A 27,334-nucleotide genomic window follows, 5' to 3' on the forward strand; every position below is an offset into this window, starting at 1 on the left:
TTAAGGGAAAATATAGTCATATTTTCAGGGTCAAATTCAGGTGCAATAATTTGACTGATTATTTATGGGAATGTGATTAAAAATAGGGTTGTGAAAATCCTGGTGGATTGTAGTAGGATATTGAAAGACAAAAGACAGACCTAAGTGTTATTTGTTCAATTCTGAAAAATGTAGTTAGTCGTATTAGAACATCCAAACAGCATTCAGTGGAACAGAAGAAACATGCAGCACAATAAACAGTGCAATTAGCTAACACTGACAAAATATTACCATTAGAAGCCAACACACAGTAAGCTATCAGATATCATTAATTAAACCACCATTATTTAATTGTACTGCAGTTTTACGGCAAATCATTTTTTGTAAGGGTATCCTGTATTATTGTACATGGGGCGGCAGAGGTTGCAAGTTCAAATCCCCGAGTTGACAAGGTACAAATCTGTCGTTCTGCCCCTGAACAGGCAGTTAAACCCACTGTTCCAAGGCTGTCATTGAAAATAAGAATTTGTTCTTAACTGACTTGCCTAGTTAAATAAAGGTTGAAAAAAAATAATCTTACATGCTGGTACCTAGAACAAATTTTATGGAAGTGAATGTGCACTTTCAAATGGGATGGACTGCAAACTACAAAAAACACTGTCATAGCCTGTAGTAAAAGCAAAAGTATCAGAGATTCTCTAAATTAGGGACCATCTCTGATAGCTATAGGACCAGAGACTGTCACAAATGTTTGCTTTTATTTTACCTATCAAATTCGCTGAATTGGAGGTGAAATATCACATTTCTTTGATTAAAAAAAATATACACTGCTCAAAAAAATAAAGGGAACACTAAAATAACACATCCTAGATCTGAATGAATGAAATACTTTTTTCTTTACATAGTTGAATGTGCTGACAACAAAATCACACAATTATCAATTCAAATCAAATGTATCAACCCATGGAGGTCTGGATTTGGAGTCACACTCAAAATTAAAGTGGGAAACCACACTACAGGCTGATTTAACTTTGATGTAATGTCCTTAAAACAAGTCAAAATGAGGCTCAGTAGTGTGTGTGGCCTCCATGTGCCTGTATGACCTCCCTACAACGCCTGGGCATGCTCCTGATGAGGTGGCGGATGGTCTCCTGAGGGATCTCCTCCCAGACCTGGACTAAAGCATCCGCCAACTCCTGGACAGTCTTTGGTGCAACGTGGCGTTGGTGGATGGAGCGAGACATGATGTCCCAGATGTGCTCAATTGGATTCATCTCTGGGGAACGGGCGGGCCAGTCCATAGCATCAATGCCTTCCTCTTGCAGGAACTGCTGACACTCTCCAGCCACATGAGGTCTAGCATTGTCTTGCATTAGGAGGAACCCAGGGCCAACCGCAACAGCATATGGTCTCACAAGGGGTCTGAGGATCTCATCTCGGTACCTAATGGCAGTCAGGCTACCTCTGGCGAGCACATGGAGGGCTGTGCGGCCCCCCAAAGAAATGCCACCCCACACCATGACTGACCCACCGCCAAATCGGTCATGCTGGAGGATGTTGCAGGCAGCAGAACGTTCTCGACGTCATCTCCAGACTCTGTCACGTCTGTCACGTGCTCAGTGTGAACCTGCTTTCATCTGTGAAGAGCACAGGGCGCCAGTGGCGAATTTGCCAATCTTGGTGTTCTCCGGCAAATGCCAAACGTCCTGCACGGTGTTGGGCTGTAAGCACAACCCCCACCTGTGGATGTCGGGCCCTCATACCACCCTCATGGAGTCTGTTTCTGACCGTTTGAGCAGACACATGCACATTTGTGGCCTGCTGCAGGTCATTTTGCAGGGCTCTGGCAGTGCTCCTCCTGCTCCTCCTTGCACAAAGGCGGAGGTAGCGGTCCTGCTGCTGGGTTGTTGCCCTCCTACGGCCTCCTCCACGTCTCCTGATGTACTGGCCTGTCTCTTGGTAGCGCCTCCATGCTCTGGACACTACGCTGACAGACAAACCTTCTTGCCACAGCTCGCATTGATGTGCCATCCTGGATGAGCTGCACTACCTGAGCCACTTGTGTGGGTTGTAGACTCCGTCTCATGCTACCACTAGAGTGAAAGCACCGCCAGCATTCAAAAGTGACCAAAACATCAGCCAGGAAGCATAGGAACTGAGAAGTGGTCTGTGGTTATCACCTGCAGAACCACTCCTTTATTGGGGGTGTCTTGCCAATTGCCTATAATTTCCACCTGTTGTCTACTCCATTTGCACAATAGCATGTGAAATTTATTGTCAATCAGTGTTGCTTCCTAAGTGGACAGTTTGATTTCACAAAAGTGTGATTGACTTGGAGTTACATTGTGTTGTATAAGTGTTCCCTTTATTTTTTTGAGCAGTGTATATGTAACAGTATAATTTTAAACCGTCCCCTCGCCCATACCCGGGCGCGAACCAGGGACCCTCTGCACACATCAACAGTCACCCTCGAAGCATCGTTACCCATCGCTCCACAAAAGCCGCGGCCCTTGCAGAGCAAGGGGAACTACTACTTCAAGTTCTCAGAGCAAGTGACTTTACCGATTGAAACGCTATTTAGCGCACACTGCTAACTAAGCTAGCCGTTTCACATCCGTTACATATATATTTCATCACCTGGTGAGTAAAAACCTCAAATGGCCCTACTCCTGAATAAATTAATCTGCCTGGATAAGCTGAAGTGGACTCGGGCCGAATACCATTATCAAATAAAATTGTATTTGTCACATGCGCCAAATACAACCTTTAGCGTGAAATGCTTACTTTACAAGCCATTAACCAACAATGCAGTTAAGAAAAATAAGGGTTAAGAAAATATTTACTGAATAAACTAAAGTATAGCACAAAAGTCCCACAATAAAATAAGAATAACGAGGCTATATACAGGGGGTACTGGTACCAAGTCAATGTGCGGTGGGACATGTAGGTAGGGGTAAAGTGACTATGCATAGATAATAAACAGCGAGTAGCAGTAGCGTAAAAAAAAAAAGGGGGGTGTCAATACAAATAGTCCAGGTAGCCATTTGATGAACTGTTCAGAAATGCTACGGCTTGGGGGTAAAAGCTGTTATGGAGCCTTTTTGACCTAGACTTTGTGCTCCGGCACTGCTTGCCGTGCGGTAGCAGAGAGAACAGTCTATGATTAGGGTGGCTGGAGTCTGACCATTTTTAGGGCCCTCCTCTGACACCGCCTGGTATAGAGGTCCCGGATGGCAGGAAGCTTAGCCCCAGTGATGTACTGGGCTATACGCACTACCCTCTGTAGAGCATTGTGATCGGATGCCGAGCAGTTGCCATACCAGGCAGTGCAGCTGTAGACCCTTTTGTGGATCTGAGGACCTATGCCAAATCCTTTCAGCCTCCAAGGGGGAATGGGCAGTGTTGTGCCCTCTTCACGACTGTCTCGGTGTGTTTGGACCATGATAGTTTGTGTGGACACCAAGGAATATGAAGCTCTCAACCTGCTCCACTACAGCCCCATCGATGTGAATGGGGGCCGTGCTAGGCCCGCCTTCTCCTGTAGTCCATGATCATCTCCTTTGTCTTGATCACGTTGAGGGAGAAGTTGTTGTCCTGGCACCACTCTGCCAGGTCTCTGACCTCCTCCCTATAGGCTGTCTCATCGTTGTCGATGATCAGGCCTACCACCATTGTGTCAACGGCAAACTTAAGAATGGTGTTGGAGTCGTGCTTGGCCTCGCAGTCGTGGGTGAACTGGGAGTATAGGAGGGGACTAAGCACGCACCCTTAAAGCGCCTCCGTTTTGAGGATCAGCGTGGCAGATGTGTTGCTACCTACCCTCACCACCTGAGGGCGGCCCGTCAGGAAGTCCAGGATCCAGCTGCAGAGAGAGTTGTTTAGTCCCAAGCTCCTTAGTTTAATGATGAGCTTTGAGGTCACTATGGTCTTGAATACTGAGCTGTAGTCAATGAACAACATTCTCACGTAGGTGCTCCTTTTATCCAGGTGGGAAAGGGTAATGTGGAGTGCAATAGAGATTGCATAATCTGTGGATCTGGTATGCAAATTGGGGTGGGATTAGGGTTTCTGGAATGATGGTGTTGATGTATATACTTACCCTAGCGAAGGGATTTTCTCAACTGAGTAGGTAATCACTTGTAACTGCGTATTCATTAACGGGAGGTGATACAGAGCATCCTGGTAACACACTTCTGAGACCCGAGAGACAGTGGCCCTTGTGTCTAACTGCATATCCAAGTCCTTTCCATACAAGGAATGTCTCTTTGTAATGCCATTTTTCCCCATTGGAGGTAGTGTAAGTTTGAACAACATAGACTAGAGTAGTTTGAACAGCCTGTTTAGTGCCCTGCCTGGATAAGAATATGCTTATTTATCAGATTAAGAATGAGTTGCCAATTCCTTATACAATTGCACATTTATAAAACACATACTAGACAGCTAGCACATAAGTCTGTGGCTAAAATACTGCTAGAGGTACATGGAACCGCATTGCCACACGCAACAGAAACTGAGCATTCATTTTCCACAATCATGTCTGCTCTGTTAAAAATGTTGGGAGTTGAGACATAAAAAGGGTATCGTTAAGGTTAAGTTCCCCTTTATTACAGTAAAATAATGCCAATATGTTTCGGTGTCCATATAACCAATTGTCACACCAACCCTCAAATGCAAATAGCGAGTTGAAACTGCTCGTTGTCAGACAGGATAGTCTTTCATCTTTGTTGTTGTGAGTGGCAGGGGGTGGGGCTTGGTGTCTGTGTGTGAGTGGGAAGGTGCACAGATCCCACAGCACAAAAAGGGGCGAAAGAGACGAGACCAAAAAGACAAACACACATAAAAATGAAACTTCAATTCTTGCGGTACAGGTGTTTGGAACATATCGAATTAATTCAAATGTATGTTTCAGTATCACCCAGCAGCAAAGATTTCAAAGTAATGATAACACACCCTGACACTCAGTCCATTTTCCAGAAGGCAAGAACAGTGTCATACGCATTGAAGGAAGCTGTGGACAACGAGTTGGATATGCTCGAGGAAACAAAGATCACCAAATTCGTTCTAAAGAGTGTAACGATTATAAAGCCACCATCAACCAGAGTGTGAAAGAGGCTTATCCCTTACCAAGCACAGTGATGACTTAATCGCTCAACCTGCTGGATGTACATCAGTCAGCAAGTTGGATCCCTTGCACGCCTACCAGTTGGATGCAGATTCTGAGAAAAACCTGACAATCAACACTCACCTTGGGCTGTGCAAGTATCGTCACCTTAGCCACGGTGTCTCAAGTGCTACTTACCTTTTTTTAGTTGGTCATGGACCTACAAGGAATCACTGTACGGTGTGGGCACTGTGATCTCCCACATCATGGACAACTGAGAATAAAACCCCATTGCGTTTGCTTTGCTGACACTATTGGACACAGAGAAGAACTAGGCCCAGATTGAAAAAGAGGCCCTGCCAATCTTCGGAGTCAAGAAATTACATAAGTATCTATACGGACAAAAGTTCATGTTGATTACAGACCAAAAGCCTCTTCTGGCTATCTTGGGACGCAAGTCTGCTGTTCTAACCTTAGCAGCATTGAGAATGCAAAGATGGCACTCACTCATGTCGAACGACGACATCGAATACAGAAAGTCATCTGTTCACAGTAACACGGACGTGTTGTCAGGACTACCAAGAGAAGACAGACATCACAGCTTCCCACATGTGGATGAGCTGCCAATTTTTGCAAAGTACAAGAAAAGATCCTGTACTCAGCAGTGTGGCTCACAGTAAATGGGTGGCCATGCTACGTGACAGGTGAAACCATACTTCGTGAGAAGACACGAGCTGTCTAAACATCCTGGCATCTGTCGTATGAAGGCCTTAGCCCGTAGCTACATCTGATGGCCAGAGTTGGACAGTGACATTCGGAAGGAAGTGCAGAGTTGCCAAATCTGCCAAACAGTACAGAAGATGCCGGCTGTCGCACCACTTCACCCTTAGAGAATTCACATTTGTTTCACTGAAAAGGACAAGCAGAACCTTTTTTAGAGATCATCAACAGCTATTCAAAGTGTTTGGAAGTTATTCACGTGACATCAGCAAACCTCATCAAAAAGCTACAAAGGCTGTTCGCAGCCTACAGATCGTGCAAAAAAAATAATCTGACAATGGACCCCAGCTGGTATCTTCCGATTTGAAACAATTCCTGAAAAACAATGGCATCAAGCAGACCCTTCTTCCCACCTACCATCCCGCCTCAAACAGCCAGTACTTAATTTGTGTAACATATACGCTGGGAGTCAGGAAGCAGGTGCAGAAGGTGAGTTTAATGATAAGAATAAGGCAGGTGTACTGAATGTGACCAAAACTGCCTGATTACTGAGGGCTAAATAAAGGGAGAGTAATCAAGGTGATGATGAGTCCAGGTGTGCATAACAATTGGGAGCAGGTGTGCGTGATGGTTGCCAGGACCAGTGGTTAGTAGACCTGCAACATCGAGCGCTGGATCCACCTCTCCTTTTTGGACTGTTACATTTCAGGAACTATTTGGCCAGAGCCGGTACCTCTCAAGGCATGATTTTTTTTTCTCTCTTTTTCTGATATTGTTGTGTTGATTCGGGTTGGCCAGGGCTTAAAGTTTGCGCAACATTGTAGCCTATGTTAGACACCAACACGTGGCCATGTGAGAAGCAGGCCTGTCTCTCACAGACCTGGAACGAGATTCACATTCTATGATCTCTCTCCCGATAGACATGAATTAGCCTGAAACTCTCCTCTCTCCAGCATTGCACTTCATAATTTATTTCCTTATAGAATCATAGCTGCGCAAAGGGTTCGGGAGGAGGGGGGTCCGCAGCACCCCTGATAGAGTTACTGATGTCTGTTCAGAAATAAATTAAATAATTCAGAATAGCATATACCAAAATATTTGATCAACTTCTAAATAGGCTTTTTGTTTTACAAAGTAAAACGAGAGGTGTAGGGGTTGGTGTATGTGATGTGGCAGGGTGAAATAGTTGTTCAGTGAAAGTTATCCCCAGCCTCACCCAGAGAGGGAGAAATTTCCCTCTAACTGGGCGAGGTTCCCTTCTCAGGGGAGGCGGAGTTTGATGCCGCATCACCTGAGGAAGGAGTGTCTTCATTTGGAATCGAATTTAGGCCGCTCAAATCAGCTCTGACTTCAGTCAGTGTTCTAGAAGGAATTGGGGCTGGGGTGCAATGTGTAAGGCGGTGCCAAGGTGTGCCTGATTTACCTTTGACCTGGACTGAGTGTGAAGTAACCTCCTTCACTTCGTACGGTCCAGTCCACCTGGGTTCCAGCCACTTTCTCTTGTGGACTGTAACCCACACCCCGTCACCAACCTTTACCTTCAGTAGTGGCGTGTCCCCCGGCAGCTCCCCCTCCTGGACCTTGTGAACCTGGGTAGAGAGTGCTGCAGAGAGAACCGTCAGTTTTTTCACATAATTAGACATTACAATTTGTTGTACATCAAGGGCGGGCATATGACCTCCCTCCCTTGGTGGACCATGCATGACTCTACCAGTCATTATCCCATGAGGCACATACTTTAGCTATCTTAGCTTTTGGTTTGACGTTCCACCAGATTTTGGGATTGGGGCCTGTACTTAGATCCAAATCTGTGGGTTATGCCAAATCTTTCTTCCATCTGTCTCAGGTGTTTGTTAAATGTGAGCCATTTGTCAAATTTGATTTGTCTTGGGATGCCATACCTGGGTATTAGTTTGGTTTGTAGCCACTTAAAGACTGACCTAGCATCCTCCCCTTTTGTTATTATTGCCTCTACCCATTTGGAGAACCTATCTACTATGACTAGGAGATAGAGTTTGCCTTTAGATAAATTTTCGGGGCCCATGTCGGTGTAGTCTATACTAATATCCTGAAAACATGCATTAGGTATTACGTATGAGCCCATTGGTGTTTGATATGGTGTCTTTGGGTTGTGTCTGTCACAACCATTGCATTCGTCACAAAATAAATCATCGTCATAAAATAAGTCAGTCATATTTTTTATGTGAGGGTGCCACCAGATGTGCGAGGCCTTTTTGGAGGGTCTTTAGTTTGCCTTCGTGTGTGGGGCCATGTGTTTCTCATAAAAGTTCTGGGTCCATCAGTGTGGCCTGCTTCATGGGCATGGGCTGAGTCTGTATAGATATTCAGTCTTTCCTTTTCCTCTGATGAGGACCTGCGTCAATCCGATGATTCCAGCTAATTTGGCCGATGCTGGTTGAGGGTTGATGGCTGATTGAAGGGTGACATGTGAACCGTCTGGGAGTTGCTGTTTCCTTCTTCTGCCGTGGGTGGTGGGCATTTTTATGACCAGGGGATGGTGTTCCCAGTCATTCCCTGGAACTGCGGTTGGTTGTATGCGGGTTGCTGATGCATGGGTGTGGGTCCTGGTTGCTGATGTTCGTACTGTTGAGGTCTATTTCCACCCCTTTCCTTCCCATATGGACCTCTCGTAGAGTTCCACTGGTGTTGTTGTGGTGTGAGTGGGTATGGACACTCTCGTGAGTAGTGCCCTGGAGTTCTACAGTTGAAACAAACCCCTCTTTTTGGATGGCCTGGTATCCATTGCGGCTGGTATGCAAATTGTGGTTGCGGGGGATACCAAGGCCCCGGGTTGGCTGGTTGAGGACCGGCCTGCTGTTGAATCATCTGGGAGATAGTCTGGGCCACTATTTGAGAGATGTCTGTTTTGGTGCCTGTCTCCTTCGTTTCTTCCGCCACCATCTGTTTCTTAGGTTTTTCTCCTTGTTGTGCTTCCTTCAATTGGAGTTTCAGGAGTTGTACCTGGAGGGACAGCACCTGGCTCTCAGCACCCCCTCTTTCCTTGTTGTGCTGGGTCACATGGTGGTGCACATGAGTGTTGAATTGGGTCAGAGGAAGTGCAATCAACCCTACCGTTCCTCTGAGTTTGGTTTTAACATCTCCGGGACACCCGTTGACCACCATTTCCTTCCACATGCTGAGTGTGGTATCAGTGTGATCGAATGGTTCTTCGTGGACCGATCTCCATGTGGTCTTAGCCCTGTCCAGGTATGCTGCAGGTTGCTCACCTGGGTTGATTGTAAAGGAGGATAAGGTGGCATGGTTTCTTTCTGTAGGGTATGCTCTCCGTAGAACTTCCCATAATCTGGTACGGAAGTGGTCTATGGGCAGTGTTGGGGCCCGCCATCCAAGGTCAGCTGCTGTCATGAGGGCCTCCATGGTTCCGTGGTCGGTGGCTCTTGCTAGAAGTGCTTTCATGTCTCCTAGGCAGAGTTGCAGGCCTGACGTAAGTGTCTGTAGTTGAAGTAGCCACGCTGAAGCTCCTCCATGTAGGCTAGGCATCTGTCCCATCAGTGTTGTTAAATCAGTCATTTTCCAGGGCTGGTACTCCACAGCGTGTGCATCACCTGGTGTCGGTCGCAGGGGGTACTGTCCTGCCATCTCCTGCTCTCGCTCTCTTCTATCAGCAATTCTGGAGGACCGACGGAGTGTTTCGGACCCCATTGATTCGGTAACTTTGGTTACTGTTCCTCTCATTATGCCTTCCACACGGTAGGCTCCCTCTCTGTTGTTATCTTGGTTAGCTATTAGCTCCCTGAGTTCCTTAGCTCGAGCTATTGATGATTTCAGCAGCTCCTGCATCTTAGTCACGTTTGGAGCTCCCATCGGAGCTGGGGTGAGCACCATGTCAATTTCTTCTTCGTTTTCGATATCCATGTTCTGATGACAGTCCTCCCTATCCGTCTGATAGAAGTGGTTTGAATCTAATCTTGTTTGTAGGTGTCCTCTGGTTTCAGAGGTGAGAGAGTTCACAGAGGAGCATTGCGGCCTCCGTTCCTGGGGGAGGTCTCCTGCTCCTGGAATCCCAGTTTCGAACTGTTCACATACCATATGGCCAGCCGTTATCCCCAGGGTAATTTCCCTTTTTAACTCCCCTTGGTCTATTCTCAGAACTGGAGCCTGTATTGTGGGAGGTGCCCTGGGCAGGAATGGGTTGTGTGACGGGCTCCGGTGATTTTGTCCCTTTGAGTATGGCTGGGGCTGAACTGCCTCCATTGTCAATTGTGGATATAGTGAGGGAGAAACGGCCACAGGGGGAGCCGTGGGCAAGTTCTCAGGCGGAGCTTTAACATCCCCCGACGCCACAATAGCCACGCACATCATGTCTGGTGTGTTTTTGGGTAGCACCCTCCTACTCTCCTGTATGGCCCATGTACCTATCTTGAGCTCCCCCTCCGCTCTCTCTCTCTCTCTTGTACCTACTTTTTTGAACCTGTGTATCTTGTTTCTCTCCGCCTCACTCGCTTTTGCATGCTCTACTGCGTCCTCTAATTCTGTCTGCATATCTTGGAGTTTCCCCCCTGTAGGTGGTCCTCCGCTAAAATAACCTGCTTGTGTCCATCTTATCCGTAATCCTTTCCACACTTTCTCCACTTTCCCATACTGTTCTTTACCTCCCGCTCTATCAATCATACTCTGATCTAAATATTCATTGAATTTTAGTTTGGGCGTGGTAGCTGCAGACATTTTATCTAGTTCGTCTGATAATGTGTATAATGCGTTATTTAGGTATATTCAATCCTTACTATGTGGTGTTTATTTCTATCGTTGTATGCTTAGATATACTGCTGTACTGGCAATGGCTTATCTCTTCTACCCCCACCCTCGCATACCAAGGGGGTTATCAGTATGTGACGCCCGCCACGTGTCTGTTTCTCCCGTATTTTATTTGAATTTGTTCAGCGATTCGTTTAGGTATTTTCTAAAAATGATTCGGCGATTTCCTTTTGGAACAATATATCAGTGAATATATGCGGTTCTATAACAATTTTCAGAGTAATTCTAGCTCTTTAGGAAATATAGATAGAATTTCTAGACAACTAAGAGTTGGCAATTGTCAGAATAATTATATATCTTTAGGAAATATGGATAGAATAGAAAAACCCAAAAATCAGTGTGTAGCTTTTAGCGTCTGTCAAACAAAGTCTGTACTAAGCTCGGTGGCTTATTTAAATACTTTCTAGAAACAATTCAGTAAGTTCCTTTATGAACTTATATCAGTAAATTCCAGCGATTCTATAGCAATTGTCAGAATAATTTTAAACTTTAGGCAATATCAACAGGAATGAAAAAAACGAAAATCAGTATTCCAGCCCGGCTGCTGTCAATCAAAATTGCACGGCCATTCGATACTAAGGTGGCTTTGTGTGCCTAATAGCCCAGTTACGTATCCCAACCTCCCGACAAACGTTTCTTTCAATTTAATTTCCCCCATCTCCAAATCATGGAATGTCAACTCTGGTTCATATTATGTTTATTGTTTGATGTGCAATAGCCACATCATTCCCGATCTCTGTCTTGTGGAAGGCCAAACTTACATATCCTATATCTATTCGACTACACCTCTAACATAACCAATTAAACTTATTCAATAGGATCTAGTGCATAGTCCATCACCAGCCAGTGAGCTGCGGTGAGTCAGTGAAACTGAAAAGCTTAAGACACATTTCCTCCTCATAGTGTAGCCTACAATATGTCTCCATACGCCTAGGCAATTGATGGATTTAAGACGAGGCTGTTTTCATTGATCTCAGTTTGTCAATGTCAAAGTAGCCTGTCATTTCGAATTCCGAGTTGGATGACCGTTCAAAACTAATTTTCCCAGTTGGAGCTAATTTTTTCTTCCCGACTTCCCAGTTGTCTTGAACGCACTGACGTTGGAAGTCGGAGATTAAAAAGATTATGCCAAAGTCTCCAGTCATGTAGAATTGCATGAAATGCGTTTATGAAAGGCCACATTTTTCCTCAGACTCTAGGCCACTAAAAATGGTATCCATGTGTGACTACTGCTCTATGCCACTATGCAAATGCGATGACAAGGTGATCTCCTTTTTCCGGTACCTCAGAGGTCCCTAGGTCAGTGTTTACAACTTCCATGCAGTGACCCTTTAAAGATTCACTGGACATTTGAGAAGCAGTGCTGAAGTTCAGCAGCACTCCATATTTGGTTTTCACCTGGTTGAGTGTTTCAAATCTCTCATCCAAGAGTTGACCACAATGTTGAAGTAGTTGACTCCAAACGTTTTTCAGTGCGTCTGTCACTGGTTCATCAGGAGCCTCATAGCTGAAATTCCTCTGGCTGTTTCTCAATCTCTTCTCTTTCAGAACAGCCTCCACATTCCTTTCTTCATAAATACTTTTGGCTGTTGTCCAGTTATGTACAGAGGGAGGCCTTTGCATTTGAGATTAAATTCACTGCGATATCCAACTGCATTGAGGTGGATTAGAGGAGCTTGTTCACGTTGTTTGTAATTGTCAGTATCACACCCCATACGACACAGAAAATCAAGTAGCGGTAGAACCCAACTTCCTCTGCAAGTGCTTGTGCCTCCACTTTGGCCACAGGATCGTTGACCGTCTGATTGCTCTTCCCACAATTCACTGTGGTTTTCTCTTTTCGTGACCAGAAGGATAGTTCTGCCTCATCCTCTCATCGAAGTTGTAAACATTGACACGAAGGGGAGACGGGGCCCTTGCGTAATTTGCAGGGCCCTACACAACTTGCGTATAGGGCCGCCCGGCTCTGCCCAACAGACCGCTCCAGTCCTGACCACTCACCAATGTTCCCACACAGCAACCTCAGCCCAAGTCAAGTTGCTCAACCAGCACTGGAAACTGGAAACTTACCAGCTCCAGTGAACTCAAAGATTGCCACGAAAGCCTGCAGAGCGCAGGTACCCTGAAAGGATCCGTATGGTTCCTAAAAAAACTTGACCTGTAAATAAACAGAAACAAAAGAGCGCTCAGTTAAGAGACTGAGTTCAAAGACTAGAAAATAAAAAAACTAGACTTAAAAAGGTAAAAGGAGACGTTCTTAGTTCAGTTGTTGAAGTTTATCGAAAAAAAATGATAAAGAAAAAAGCATAAAAAAATACAATAAAAAAAAATTCAACCCCACCTCAAATTTGTATCTCAAACAGACCGTTGAGAAAATGATTGCTTTTGCCTCAGAGGATGATGTCATGAACTGGCCAATCAGTGATCTACTGTCGTTGTAAGGACAGACGCTGGAAGACGAGAAGCAAGTACAGGGAGTGAAGATTTAATGAAAAAACAGATAGGAAACAAACCACGGAGAGCGTCTGGACAAGGGAAATATAACGACATTAATGCTGACACGGGGATCAAACTGAGGAATAGACAGATATAGAGGAGGCAGTCAATAAAGTGATGGAGTCCAGGTGAGTCCAATGAAGCGCTGATGCATGTAACGATGGTGACAGGTGTGTGTATGGTAATGATGGACCGTCTAGCGCCCTCGAGTGCCAGGGAGTGGGAGAAGGTATGACAGTTGTTGGGGTACGCCCACACCATTCCAACACACAAAAGCTGCTATTCAACATACCCAATTAAAAAAAGTTGGAAGGAAAACTTTCTCTTTAATTGTAATGAATTATTGGTCATATTTCATAGAAATCTGGAAGGACAGTTACTGTAGGGGAAAAAGTGTAATAGATTGGTCTTTAATACCACTATTAAAAATTCCACACCAGCGTAGCCTGAATATTTTTCCTATCACAGATTGCCAGAACAATCATCACATAGTACTTGAAGAAAGGAAAAACCCACACTCACTGAAATATTCTTTACGTTTTAATGTACTGTATATATTTATTTTTTTGCAGGACAAATGGACCTCGTTTCGGTGGCAGCCTTCATCAGCATTCTCACATAGTAACTTCATTGGGAGGAAGGATGTTTGACGTGCTTTTCCTTTTTCATACCTTCATTTATTCAACATAAAGAATATTAATACTGTATTAGTATCTCAAAAGCACCCCTTTAGACATATTGTTTGACAATATACTCTTCAAACATGTCAAATTTTCAGTGTGGGGGCTTTGGTATTTTTAATGATATGACCCATTTTATACAGTGCCTTCAGAAAGTATTCATACAAAAATATCTAACTTACATAACTATTTACACCCCTGAGTCAATACTTAGAAGCACCTTTCTATTACAACTGAGTCTTTTTGGGTAAGTCTATGAGCTTTGCACACCTGGATTGTACAATATTTGCCCTTTAAAAAAAAAAATATTCTTCAAGCTCTATCACGTTGATTGTTGCTCATTGCTAGACAGCCATTCTCATGTCTTGCCATAGAGTTTCAATCTGATTTAAGTTAAAACTAACTAAACCACTCAGGAACATTCAATGTCATCTTGGTACGCAAATCCAGTGTAGATTTGGCGTTGTGTTTTAGGTTTTTGTCCTTCTGAAAGTTGAATTAGTCTCCCAGTGTCTGTTGGAAAGCAGACTGAACTAGGTTTTCCTCTGAGCGTATAGCTTTATTCGGTTTATTTCCCCACCCTAAAAAACTCCCTAGTCCTTGCTGATGACAAGCATACCCATAACATGATGCAGCCACCACCATGCTTCAAATATGAAGAGTGTACTCAGTATTGTATTCAGGATAAAAGGCTCATTTATTTGCCACCTTTTTTGCAGTATTACTTAAGTGCCTTGTTGCAAATAAGATGCATGTTTTGCAATAGTTTTTATTCTGCATGCTTCCTTCTTGTCACTCTTTCATTTAGGTTAATATTGTAGAGTAACTACAATGTTGTTGATCCATCTTCTGTTCTCTCATATCACAACCATTAAACTCTGTAACTGTTTTAAAATCCCCGTTGGCCTCATGGTGAAATCCCTGAGCAGTTTGCTTCCTATCCAGCAACTGAGTTAGGAAGGACACCTGTATCTTTGTAGTGACTGGGTGTATTGATACACCATCCAATAGCCTAATTAATAACTTCACCATGCTGAAAGGTGGTGTCTGCTTTTTATTTATGTATTTTTTTACACATACCAAAAGATGCCCTTCTTTGCAAGGTATTGAAACACCTCTGGTCTTTGTGGTTGAATCTGTGCTTGAAATTCACTTCTAGATTGAGGAACCTTACAGATCAGTGTATGTGTGGGGTACAAAGATGGGGTAGTTTTTCAAAAATCATGTTAACCCTTATTATTGAACAGGAAATGAGTCCATACAACTTATTGTGCGATTTGTTAAGTATATTTTTAGTGCTGAACTTATTTAGGCTCACCATAACAAAGGGGTTGAATACTTATTGACTGAAGACATTATAGATTCACTTTTTTATTCATTTCAAAACTGTATTGTGTGTGTGTGTGTGTGTGTGTGTAGATCAGTGACACATCTAAATGTAATCAATGTTACATTCAGGCTGTAACGTGGAAAATGTTGAAGGGTGTAAATACTTTCTGAAGACACTGTACACAGAAATGGACATAATGGGCTCTATTTTCGGCTGGCGTAAGTGAGCACAATTATCAAATGCATGCTTGTTTGCAATTTCGACCTGTTACAGCAGTTGTTCTTCTACACTGAACAAAAATATAAATGCAACATGTAAAGTGTTGGTCCCATGTTTCATGAGCTGAAATAAAAGATCCCAGAAATGTTCCAAGCTTATTTCTCTCAAATGTGTTTACATCCCTGTTAGTGAGCATTTCTCCTTTGCCGAGATAATCCATCCACCTAACAGGTGTGGCATATCAAGAAGCTGATTAAACTTCTTATGGCTGCAATCCTGTTAACGGGAGCGATATGTCAACAGCCAGTGAAAGTGCAGGGCGCCAATTTCAAAACATCAAAAATCTCAATTAAAATTCCTCAAACATACATGTATCTCCTACCATTTTAAAGCTAATCTCGTTGTTAATCCCACCAGTGTCCGATTTCAAATATGCTTTACAGCAAAAGCACCACAAACTATTGTTAGGTCACCACATAGCCACAGAAAAACACAGCAATTTTTCCAGCAAAAGATTTTCCAGACAGTCATAAAAACCACAAATAGAGAAAATTAATCACTAACCTTTGATCATCTTCATCAGATGACACTCATAGGACTTCATGTTACACAATACATGTATGTTTTGTTTGATAAAGTTAATATTTATCAAAATATGAGTTTACATTGGCGCGTTACATTCACTAGTTCCAAAAACATCCAGTGATTTTGCATAGCCACATCAAACAGAAATACTCATCATAAATGTAGATAATATAAATTATACACATGGAATTATAGATATACCTCTCCTTGATGCAACTGCTGTGTCAGATTTCAAAAAAACTTTACGGAAAAAGAAACCCATGCAATAATCTGAGACGGCGCTCAGAAGTAAAAATCACAATAGCCGCAATGATGGCGCCAACATAAACAAGAAATGACGTGATAAATATTCCCTTACCTTTGATCTACATCAGAAAGCACTCCAGGAATCCCAGGTCCACAATAAATGTTTGTTTTGTTCGATAATATCCGTTATTTATGTCCAAATACCTTCTTTTGTTAGCGCGTTTGGTATACATATCCAAACGCTCATTCTGGTCAGCGTTACATCGGACAAAAACTTTTAAAAGTTATATTACAGGTTGAAGAAACATTTCAAACTAAGTACAGAATCAATCATTAGGATGTTTTTAACATATGGCTTCAATAAAGTTCCAACCGGAGTATTCCTTTGTGTCTTCATGAGCAATGGAACGCAAGTGGGTTCCATGAGGAATAAGCGTGATCAGAAAATGGCTGACTGCCAGTCACCTGATTAGATTCTGCTCTCATTCAGTCCCACAACAAGGTAGAAGTCTCTTTCAAATTTCTATTGATGGTTGACATCTAGTGGAACCCCTAGGCAGTGCAACATCATTAATATCTCAAGGGGATTTCATTTTGGACTCTGGTGAATACATACTAAGCTCAGATTTCTCACTTCTTGTTTTGATTTCTCCTTAGGATTTTGCCTGCTATATGAGTTCTGTTATACTCACAGACATCATTCAAACAGTTTTAGAAACGTTAGAGTGTTTCCTATTCAATACTAATAATAATGTGCATATATTAGCAACTGAGACTGAGGAGCAGGTCGTTTACTTTGGACAACTTATTCATCCAAGCTACTCAATACTGCCCCCCAGCCATAAGAAGTTAAACAGCAAGATCATTACACAGGTGCACCTTGTGCTGGGGACAATAAAAGGCTTCTCTAAAATGTGCAGTTTTGTCACACAACACAATGCCACAGATGTCTCAAGTTTTGAGGGAGCGTGCAATGTCCAGCAGAGCTGTTGCCAGAGAATTTGATGTTAATTTCTCTATCATAAGCCGCTTCCAATGTAATTTTAGAGAATTTGGCAGTATGTCCAACCAGCCTCACAACCGCAGACCCACCTGTATGGTGTTGTGTCGGGGGAGCTGTTCGCTGATGTCCACGTTGTGAACAGAGTGCCCCATGTTTGGCGGTTGGGTCATGGTACAGAATGGGCATAAGCTACAGACAATGAACACAATTGCATTTTATCGATGGCAATTTGAATGCACAAAGATACCGTGACGAGAGGCCCATGTCATTGAGCATGTTTGGGATGATCTGCATCGACGTGTACGACAGCGTGTTCCAGTTCCCGCCAGCAACTTTGCACAGCCATTGAAGAGGAGTGGGACAACATTCCACAGGCCACAAATAACAACCTGATCAACTTTATGCAAAGGAGATGTGTCGTGATGCATGATGCAAATGGTGGTCACACCAGATACTGACTGGTTTTCTGATCCACGCCACCACTTTTTTTTGAAGGTACTATATCTGTGAACAACAGATGCATATCTGTATTCGGTCAAATCTTTGAAAATATTGTATGTTGCGTTTTATATTTTTGTTCAGTATATTTTCAAACCCTAGCGCCAGGATTGATAATGTACCTGTTTTATATAAGCTCGCTTGCGCTAAGGTGAGAGGGGTGGAAATATCTGAGCTGTGTCCTTAAAACCGTGTGCCAAAGTTCCAATTTCAGTATTCATTGGTGGGGATATTTAAAAACCAACCTAAAGCTGGTTTTAGCAGTAACGTGGTTGATTATGGCATGGATTTTGACAACGGAAGCGCAACCTTTCCAACCGTGACGCACAGTGCCCATATGCACATGGAACAAGAGATGTGCTTTTTTGTGCCTGTAAAAATTGAAAACAAATGTTTTTTTTTCACCATTTTTTGTTTCATTTCATTAAAAGCCAAGCGTAGCTTCCCCTCCTCTCAATGAAGGCAGTTTTTTTGGTCATGCCCAATCCATTTGCCAAGTAGTCAAAACTATAGGCCATAAAGTGTTTAGCTCATGATACCACTTTGAAGTAAATCTTAATTACCAAAGCTTTATTAAAAGTTCAAGTTCGGCAGCAGCCAAACATCCCCTTTTTATCCATGTAGGCTATTACGTTATTGTAGCCAGCTCCTGTTATTATTTTGGATGTGTGTAAAAACTTCCATGTAGGCCACACGTGTCAAACTCATTCCACCAAGGTGTGTCTGTGGGTTTTCGCTCCTCCCTTGTACTTGATTGATGAATTAAGGTCACTAATTACTAAGGAACTCCCCTCACCTCATTGTCTAGGGCTTAATTGAAAGGAAAAGCAAAAACCTGCAGACACTAGGCCCTCCATGGAACTAGTTTGACACTCCTGATGTAGACTATATGCCCACGAGATATGAGATCATCTGGTGACACTGGTATTTGGAAACATTGAAGTTATTTTCCTGTAACAATTGCTTATTTTCCATTTAACTTGAAAAAAAACTATTACAACACTGTTGACTGTCAACACTTCAAACATATTGAGCAAACACTGCATGTTTTTATTTTTTGCATTTGCTATCACTCTTTACTTTAGCCTATGCAATTTAACAGAGTGTAGTATCAATCCACAATGGACTAGGATGAGAATATTCTGTGCCCCCAGCCAAATTGGAGTTGATGACAATGCAAAGACCTACAGAACTTGAGACAAAAACATGCATTATTAAGCCATGGAAAGCCTTGATTGGCCAGTGAGTGGCCAAGTCCTCCTCACACCTACAACTTGTTTATTCATCAAAACCCAGCGCTTTTGCGCCACCGCCAGCTATTGCGCTCATAATAATGGATGTGAAATCAGCAAAAATATTTCTGACACACCTGGACCTATAGCGCTACCACCAGTGCTTAGATTTACCATTGCGTTAGGTTTGGTTAATGACTTATAGGGCTCTATTTTAACAATCACAACCCTCCTTTAGGATTGCACATTCAGCCAATCACCAGCGGAAGGAGTTCCCTTTGAATCCATTTTCCCATTCACTGTGTTGGTGGTGCTCATAAAATGTATCATACCTTCAAAATTAGCCTAGAGCCAACTCTGGACATTTGATGTACTTGTAGAGTATATTGTTCCAAACAATGTCTTGAAATGAACACAAAGAAGTTGTACATTTGAGATATTAATATTTTGAATGTTGAATAAATGAATGTGGAAAAAAAAGTCTGAATCAAGACCTACTCCATATGTTAGAGCCCACTATAAGGAGTATAATGACACCAAGATGTTGTCTGTATCATGTACGGTTCACAGACCATAGGGTCTTACAGGAGGCATGTATAGGTCTAAAAAGGACCCAAAATGTCCACTTTCATCATGATTTCCTAAAAAATGGTGACACAATATATATTTCTACCAGGGGAGAACTACTGACCCTGTCTTTGAAGTTACGGTTGTTGAGCGGTACTGCAGGTATCTTTAGTGGAAAACAGGATCCCCATTATAGTGAATGGAAAAAGTGCAATCTTCGTGGTCAATCTTCGTGTAAAATATATATATATTCAAAGACAATCATGATACCAATAGTTTCTTGTAATACACCAGATGTATTTTCTTGAACAGATTCTTTAAAAATTGCACACAGATGAAGTTATAAGGATAATTTAGTTGCTAAGGGCAGCCTGCAGTACCTCAGTCGGCCTTCAACTTCAGTTATTCAATGAGAGGGTGCAGCACTGAACTAGTTTGCAACGTCCCTTTCTGGTGTAGCTCAAACGAAACATGTTATGTCTCCATGAGACGCAATCTTAACTGACTTAATTTGTCTTCAATGCGCTATTGGCTGCAGTCCAAACGCAAAGTAGACAGCCCCCGGCCCTTGAATGCCGTTTTACATCGTCACATCCGAGTGTACTTCAAATGTCCCTTGCTCAAGCGAGGGAGAGTGATGATCGGAGAAGCAACCTAAAGCTATTAATGTACCTAGCAAGCTAACGTAGCTAGCTATCACTCCTGTCATCTAGGTAGCTACAGTTACCCATAGCTGGCTAGCTAGTTTTATAGTTTTGGTCATTTATTCCAATACATTTCAGAATTACACAAAATATGTTGTATACGCTCCTTCCTATGAGACTAAGCCAATTTGAGTGTCATTCTCATTTGCCAACTCTAAAATCAATGTCATCTATATATTTTCTTTAGCAAGCTAGCGTCATAATTATGTCTCACATGCTGAAAATGCAGCCGTGTTGATTACATTTGACATTTCGTGGCCACCAGAGTTTGACACGACTACAGTTTGCATTAAAATGTGGGTCTTGTTATCAAAGTTATCAAACAAGTTATCAAGTTAGTTCTTCACTCTCTAACTCGAGGGGGCGATGTTTGTGAATTGGACCTCCACTTAATTAAGTTGGCAATCAAACTGCATCCAGTTTCGAAGGGGATTTCCCCAAGGGAAAGTGGCTAGGGCGACGGCTGAGGGGGTAAAATTAACTTGTTTGGACTGCAGCCATTGAGTCTTTAAATAGGAATGAATGGTGTCACGTGATCGATGGCTTTGTCCATTCATATATACAGTCATTGATTTCTACTCTTACCCCACTCTTTTCCAGGAAAAAGGAGGAAAATTCAGTGGGATGTTCAAAAGATCCTCTAAACCAGCAGAACACTCAGTACCTGTGCAGGTGATAATGATGTCAATATATTAAACTATTACAACATCTTGATTTGATGAAGTCTGACTGAATTGACTTAACATACATCCTATTGATAGGATAATTTGTCTGTAAACACTGAGCTCTCCGCCAGCAATGTCAGCCTCGACAACAACACTAAGGTAAGTGTGAGGCTGGGGGAGACTTTCATCACTGCTCATTGATCAATGGGCAAAATTATAAATTTGCCTCCTACTTTTTTTTCAGGAGAAAGGAGGGATGTTCAAAGGAATTTTAAAGAAGTCTCCCAAGCCTTCCCAAGATGTAACACATGCTCAGGTGTGTGTCCATGTCTCAAGGCTTAAAAATCCTTCTTTAACCTGTCTCCTCCCCTTCAGCTACACTGATTTGAAGTGGATTTAACAAGTGACATCAATAAGGGATCATACTGTAGCTTTCACCTGGATTCACCTGGTCAGTCTGTGTCATGGAAAGAGAAGGTGTCCTTAATGTTTTGTATACTCAGTGTATATTATCTTAACTGATATGTTTCAGTAATTGGAGGATATTGGATGAAAAATGTTTTTATGCACAAGTATATGTATTTTTAGAACACATGTACTGTTTACTGTGTCTCAGGATTATTTGTCAACAGACAGTGAGCTTTCATCCAGGCGAGGCAGCGATGACAGTCTCATTGTCAACATCAACACTAAGGTTAGTCTTCAGTTAACAGATTCCTCATTTGACTATTTCCAATGGCATACAGTAGGATCACCACTGACCTGCCCTTATTTTACAGGAGAAGGGGGGAGTGTTCAGTGGAATGTTTAGAAAATCCCCCAAGCACCTGGGGGCTAGGACACATTCTCAGGTGAGTGTGTTGTCTCTTCAGAGGTATAGTTTACCTAACAGAAACAGTAAACAACCTTGTAACGGTATAGTAGTTTTTCACGTGGCAACATTGATAGTCACAGGTAAACCTAAAATGCATATTGTCATCTTTGTGTCTTTTAGGGTAATCTGGATGACCTATCTACTCACAGTGATCTCTCAGCCAGCACTGCCAGTCTCTCGGAAAAGACCTCGAAGGCGAGTCTTACCCATAAACTTAGCATAGTCCTCATTTTACTTTTATGATTTCTGCTTCACGTTGATTTATACTATTTGCTTGTACCTGTACTAATTCTCTGTATAATTATTTGACTCAGTTAGTCCTACTATATGTAGGGTATCCACCCACTCTATCCAGAGTCGGTGAAAACGAGCTTTGATGAAACTTTACTTCCTTATGTTAGAAAATACATTTAACCAAGACAAATATGATGATTCATGTTAGAATTGTTCATTGGGGTCTTTCACTAACATTTGATGAACATTATATCAACAAATTCGGATTTCGTAATGTACTACATCAGATAATAAGCACCGAGCTCTGTTGACAGAGCGGTGCAGCTTTCTCGCAACAACTTTTGAGGATATTACATGTTGTGGGGGTTGTCTTTAAAAAAAACATTCAGCGGGTCACAAAAAGCTAAATTAGCTTGACACTAACTGAATTAAATGTAAAAGCATTTGAAAATAAAACGCTTGGGGTATGCTCAGTGCTCCGTTGACATTTCACTGAGATACACTTGTTTTTGTGAGAAGCTTTTCATATTAATTTAACATTACTATGAAAAGCGTATACTAAAATATGAAAATACCACATGTCATGTCTCAAAATTGATATCTCTATATTGTTTTATGCCCTGCGGATTCAAGAAGACAGATTACGAGTTCAATTGGAAAGTAATGTGATCTGATTATAATAAACCAATGACTGTTCATCTGGGTAAGGGGGTGGCTCTAGACCATCCTATCAGGGCTGTGTATGTAAATATCTTCAAATTTGTTTCCTGATGCCCACACGATCAAAACTGAGCATTTCTAGGGCCAAAGGAGGCTCAGGGAAATAAAATATTGCAAATATATTTTGGAATTATTTTCATTAAATAAACACATACGGGGATTTTATTAGACATACAAAGCATTCTGAAAGTATTCAGACCCCTTCAATTTTTCCACATTTTGTTTCATTACAGCCTTGATCAAATATGTTTTCCCTCATCAATCTGCCCATGATGACGAAGAAAAAAACGTTTTTTTAATCAATTTTAGCAAATTTAACTATCACATATTTCTGTTTATTTTTAAAAATAAATGTTACAAACATTTCTAAAAACCTGTTTTTGCTTTGTCGTTATGGGAAAAGGTGAAGGGGTCTAAATACTTTCTGAATACTTTTTATTTAAAAATAAAATGTCAAAAACTGCTTTGGGGTTTTAACTTTAGCTGACATAAAGCTGTGAAATGTTCCTTATTTTTGACCTGTTTTTTTTCTGTCCTCCATTGAGTTAGTCACCCTAATTTTGACCATCCTACAAGGGTAAAAACTCTAATAGCTTTTGAACGAATTATGATAACGACATGAGGTTTGTACCATTGGTTTTCTTAGAGGATTATCTACACATTGGTCAAAATATACAGTTTTGATTGGACACCCTACTATATAAAAAGGACAACTAAACAAAATCATCCAGTAGGCTTTAACTCCTCTAGATGCTTTTGATGTTGATGAGTGATGACATTTTATACTTTATTGCAGGATAAGGAAAGGGATGAAGACCTATCAGGCTCCAGGGAGAAACTCACCTTTTCTGACAAACACTTTGAAGCCAAGCAGGTGAGGATTTTGGTGGGGTTTATTTTTGTACTATTTTTGGTACTCTTTATACTTCAATTGGGAACTTCAGTTCTCAAAACGTACTTAGTATTTATTTTTCATATAACAACCTTAGTGTGCAGGTCAAGTCTAAGGTACTTGTTCTCTCTCTGCGTGTGTCAGGGCGAACGTTCTACAAACAATGATTTCTCAGCCAGCAATGAAAGTTTATCAGAAATAACCTGCCCACCAACCTACACCAGTCCTTACATACACTATATATACAAAAGTATGTGGACATCCCTTTTAAAATGGTCGATTCGACTATTTCAGCCACACGCGTTGCTGACAGGTACATAAAATCAAACACACTGCCATGCAATCTCCAAAGACAAACATTGGCAGTAAAATGGCCTTACTGAAGAGTTCAGTGACTTTCAACGTGGCACCGTCATAGGAGGCCAGCTTTCCAACAAGTCAGTTCCTCAAATTTCTGCCATGCTAGAGTTGCCCCGGTCAACTGTAAGTGCTGTTATTGTGAAGTGGAAACGTTTAGGAGCAACAACTGCTCAGCCACGAAGTGGTAGGCCACACAAGCTCACAGAATGGGACAGCCAAGTGCTGAAGTGCCTAGCGCTGTTGTCAGTTGCAACACTCACTACCAAGATCCAAACTGTCTCTGGAAGCAACGTGAGCACAATAAATGTTTGTCGGGAGCTTCATGAAATGGGTTTCCATGGACGAGCAGCCACACACAAGCCTAAGATCACCATGCGCAATGCCAAGCGTCAGCTGGAGTAGTGTAAAGCTCGCCGCAATTGGACTCTGCTGCAGTGGAACTGGAGTGACGAATCACGCTTCACCATCTGGCAGTTCAACGGACTAATCTGGGTTTGGCGGATGCCAGGAGAACTCTACCTGACCGAATGCATAGTGCAACTGTAAAGTTTGGTGGATGAGGAATAATGGTCTGGGGCTGTTTTTCATCGTTCAGGCTAGGCACCTTAGTTCCACTGAAGGGAAATCTTAACGCTACAGAATACAATGACATTGTAGATGATTCTGTGCTTCCAACTTTGTGGCAACAGTTTGTGGAAGGCCCTTTCCTGTTTCAGCATGACAATGCCCCGTGCACAAAGCGAGGTACATACAGAAATGGTTGCCGACTGCGAGCCAGGCCTAATTGCCCAACATCAGTACTTGACCTCACTAATGCTCTTGAATGGAAGAAAGTCCCCACACAGAAGTGTTGACGCTGTTATAGCAGCAAAGGGGGACCAATTCCATATTAATGGCCATGATTTGAAATGAGATGTTTGACGAGCAGGTGTCCACATACTTTTTGTCATGTAATGTACCTTTCTTTATCATTTATAAATATTATTGATGTACCTTATTTACTTAGAGACCCATGCAGATTTGCGGGAAGGATATACGTGTTTATATCAAATCAAATTTTATTAGTCACATGCTCCAAATATAACAGGTTACAGTGAAATGCTTACTTACGAGCCCCTAACCAACAATGCAGTTAAAAAAATACAGATAAGAATAAGAAATAAAAGTATCAAGTAATTAAAGAGCAGCAGTAAAATAACAATAGCGAGAATATATACAGGGGGATACCGGTACAGAGTCAATGTGCGGGGGCACCGGTTAGTTGAGGTTATATGTACATGTAGAGTTATTAAAGGGACTATGCATAGATGATAACAACAGAGAGTAACAGTGGTGTAAAAGAGGGGGAGAGGGGGGGCAATGCAAATAGTCTGGGTAGCCATTTGATTAGATGTTCAGGGGTCTTATGGCTTGGGGGTAGAAGCTATTTAGAAGCCTCTTGGACCTAGACATGGCGCTCCGGTACCACTTGCCGTGCGGTAGCAGAGAGAACGGTCTATGACTAGGGTGGCGGGAGTCTTTGACCATTTTTAGGGCCTTCCTCTGATACCACCTGTTATAGAGGTCCTGGAAGGCAGGAATCCTGGCCCCAGTGATGTACTGGGCCGTTCGCACTACCCTCTGTAGTGCCTTGCTGTCAGAGGCTGAGCAGTTGCCATACCAGGCAGTGATGCAACCAGTCAGGATTAGAGGTCGACCGATTCATCGGAATGACCGATTTTTGCCAATATTTTATATTTTTTTACACCTTTATTTAATCTTTATTTAACTATGCAAGTCAGTTAAGAACAAATTCTTATTTTCAATGTCGGCCTAGGAACGGTGGGTTAACTGCCTCGTTCAAGGGCAGAACGACAGGTTTTCTGACTGAGCATACACGTATCTAAGTATCTGACTGAGCTGTGGTAGGCAGAAGCAGGCGCGTAAACATTCATTCAAACAGCACTTTCGTGCATTTTGCCAGCAGCTCTTCGTTGTGCGTCAAGCATTGCACTGTTTATGATTTCAAGCATATCAACCGAAGTGAAATGGTTGGCTAGTTAGCTCGCGCTAATAGCGTTTCAAACGTCACTCGCTTGCTCTGAGCCTTGGAGTGGTTGTTTCCCTTGCTCTGCATGGGTAACGCTGCTTCGAGGGTGGCTGTTGTCGTTGTGTTGCTGGTTCGAGCCCAGGGAGGAGCGAGGAGAGGGACGGAAGCTATACTGTTACACTGGCAATACTAAAGTGCCTATAAGAACATCCAATAGTCAAAGGTTGATGAAATACAAATGGTATAGAGAGAAATAGTCCTATAATTCCTATAATAACTACAACCTAAAACTTCTTACCTGGGAATATTGAACACTCATGTTAAAAGGAACCACCAGCTTTCATATGTTCTGAGCAAGGAACTTAAACGTTAGCTTTCTTACATGGCACATATTGCACTTTTACTTTCTTCTCCAACACTTTGTTTTTGCATTATTTAAACCAAATTGAACATGTTTCATTATTTCTTTGAGGCTAAATTGATTTTATTGATGTATTATATTAGGTTAAAATAAGTGTTCATTCAGTATTGTTGTAATTGTCATTATTACAAAAAAAACAAAAAAAAATTGACCGATTTAATAGGTATCGGCTTTTTTGGTCCTCCAATAATCGGTATCGGCGGCGTTGAAAAATCATCGACCTCGGTCGACCTCTAGTCAGGATGCCCTCGATGGTGCAGCTATAGAACCTTTTGAGGATCTGAGAACCCATGCCAAATCTTTTCAGTCTCCTGAAAGGTTATGTTTTGTCATGCCCTCTTCACGACTGTCTTGGTGTGCTTGGACCATGTTAGTTTGTTGGTGATGTGGACACAGCTCTCAACCTGCTCCACTACAGCCCTGTCAATGAGAATGGGGGCGTGCTCTGTCCTCCTTTTCCTGTAATCTACAATCATCTCCTTTGTCTTGATCATGTTGAGGGAGAGGTTGTTGTCCTGGCACCACACGCCCAGGTCTCTGACTTCCTCCCTATAGGCTGTTGCGTCGTTGTCGGTGATCTGGCCTACCACTGTTGCGTCATCGGCAAACTTAATGATGGTGTTGGAGTCATGCCTGGGCATACAGTCATGAGTGAACAGGGAGTACAGGAGGGGACTGAGCATTCATCCCTGAGGGGCCCCTGTGTTGAGGATCAGCGTGGCGGATGTGTTGTTACCGACCCTTACCACCTGGGGGCGGTCTGTCAGGATGTCCAGGATCCAGTTGCAGAGGGAGGTGTTTAGTCCCAGGGTCCTTAGCTTATTGATGAGCTTTGAGGGCACTATGGTGTTGAACGCAGAGCTGTAGTCAATGAATAGCATTCTCACATAGGTGTTCCTTTTGTCCAGGTGGGAAAGGACAGCTGTGCTTCCCTTTGTAGTCCGTAATGGTTTGCAAGCCCTGCCACATCCGACGAGCGTCG

At 42.5% G+C, this 27,334-nt stretch overlaps 1 protein-coding gene across 1 annotated transcript in view; it reads left to right on the forward strand.

The window, feature by feature from the left end:
• The window catches only part of LOC139376245 (uncharacterized), a 39,012-nt gene that overhangs the window by 3,421 nt on the left and 8,257 nt on the right, over positions 1–27,334 (forward strand). Inside the window, exons 3-9 of the mRNA XM_071118567.1 lie at positions 20,758–20,829; positions 20,919–20,981; positions 21,067–21,138; positions 21,439–21,516; positions 21,602–21,673; positions 21,817–21,891; positions 23,447–23,524. Coding sequence (XP_070974668.1) covers positions 20,758–20,829; positions 20,919–20,981; positions 21,067–21,138; positions 21,439–21,516; positions 21,602–21,673; positions 21,817–21,891; positions 23,447–23,524 — 510 coding nt within the window. The remainder of the gene's footprint in view (positions 1–20,757; positions 20,830–20,918; positions 20,982–21,066; positions 21,139–21,438; positions 21,517–21,601; positions 21,674–21,816; positions 21,892–23,446; positions 23,525–27,334) is intronic.

This window comes from Oncorhynchus clarkii, chromosome 20 (assembly GCF_045791955.1).
Source record: "Oncorhynchus clarkii lewisi isolate Uvic-CL-2024 chromosome 20, UVic_Ocla_1.0, whole genome shotgun sequence".
Classification (NCBI taxonomy): Eukaryota; Metazoa; Chordata; class Actinopteri; order Salmoniformes; family Salmonidae; genus Oncorhynchus; species Oncorhynchus clarkii.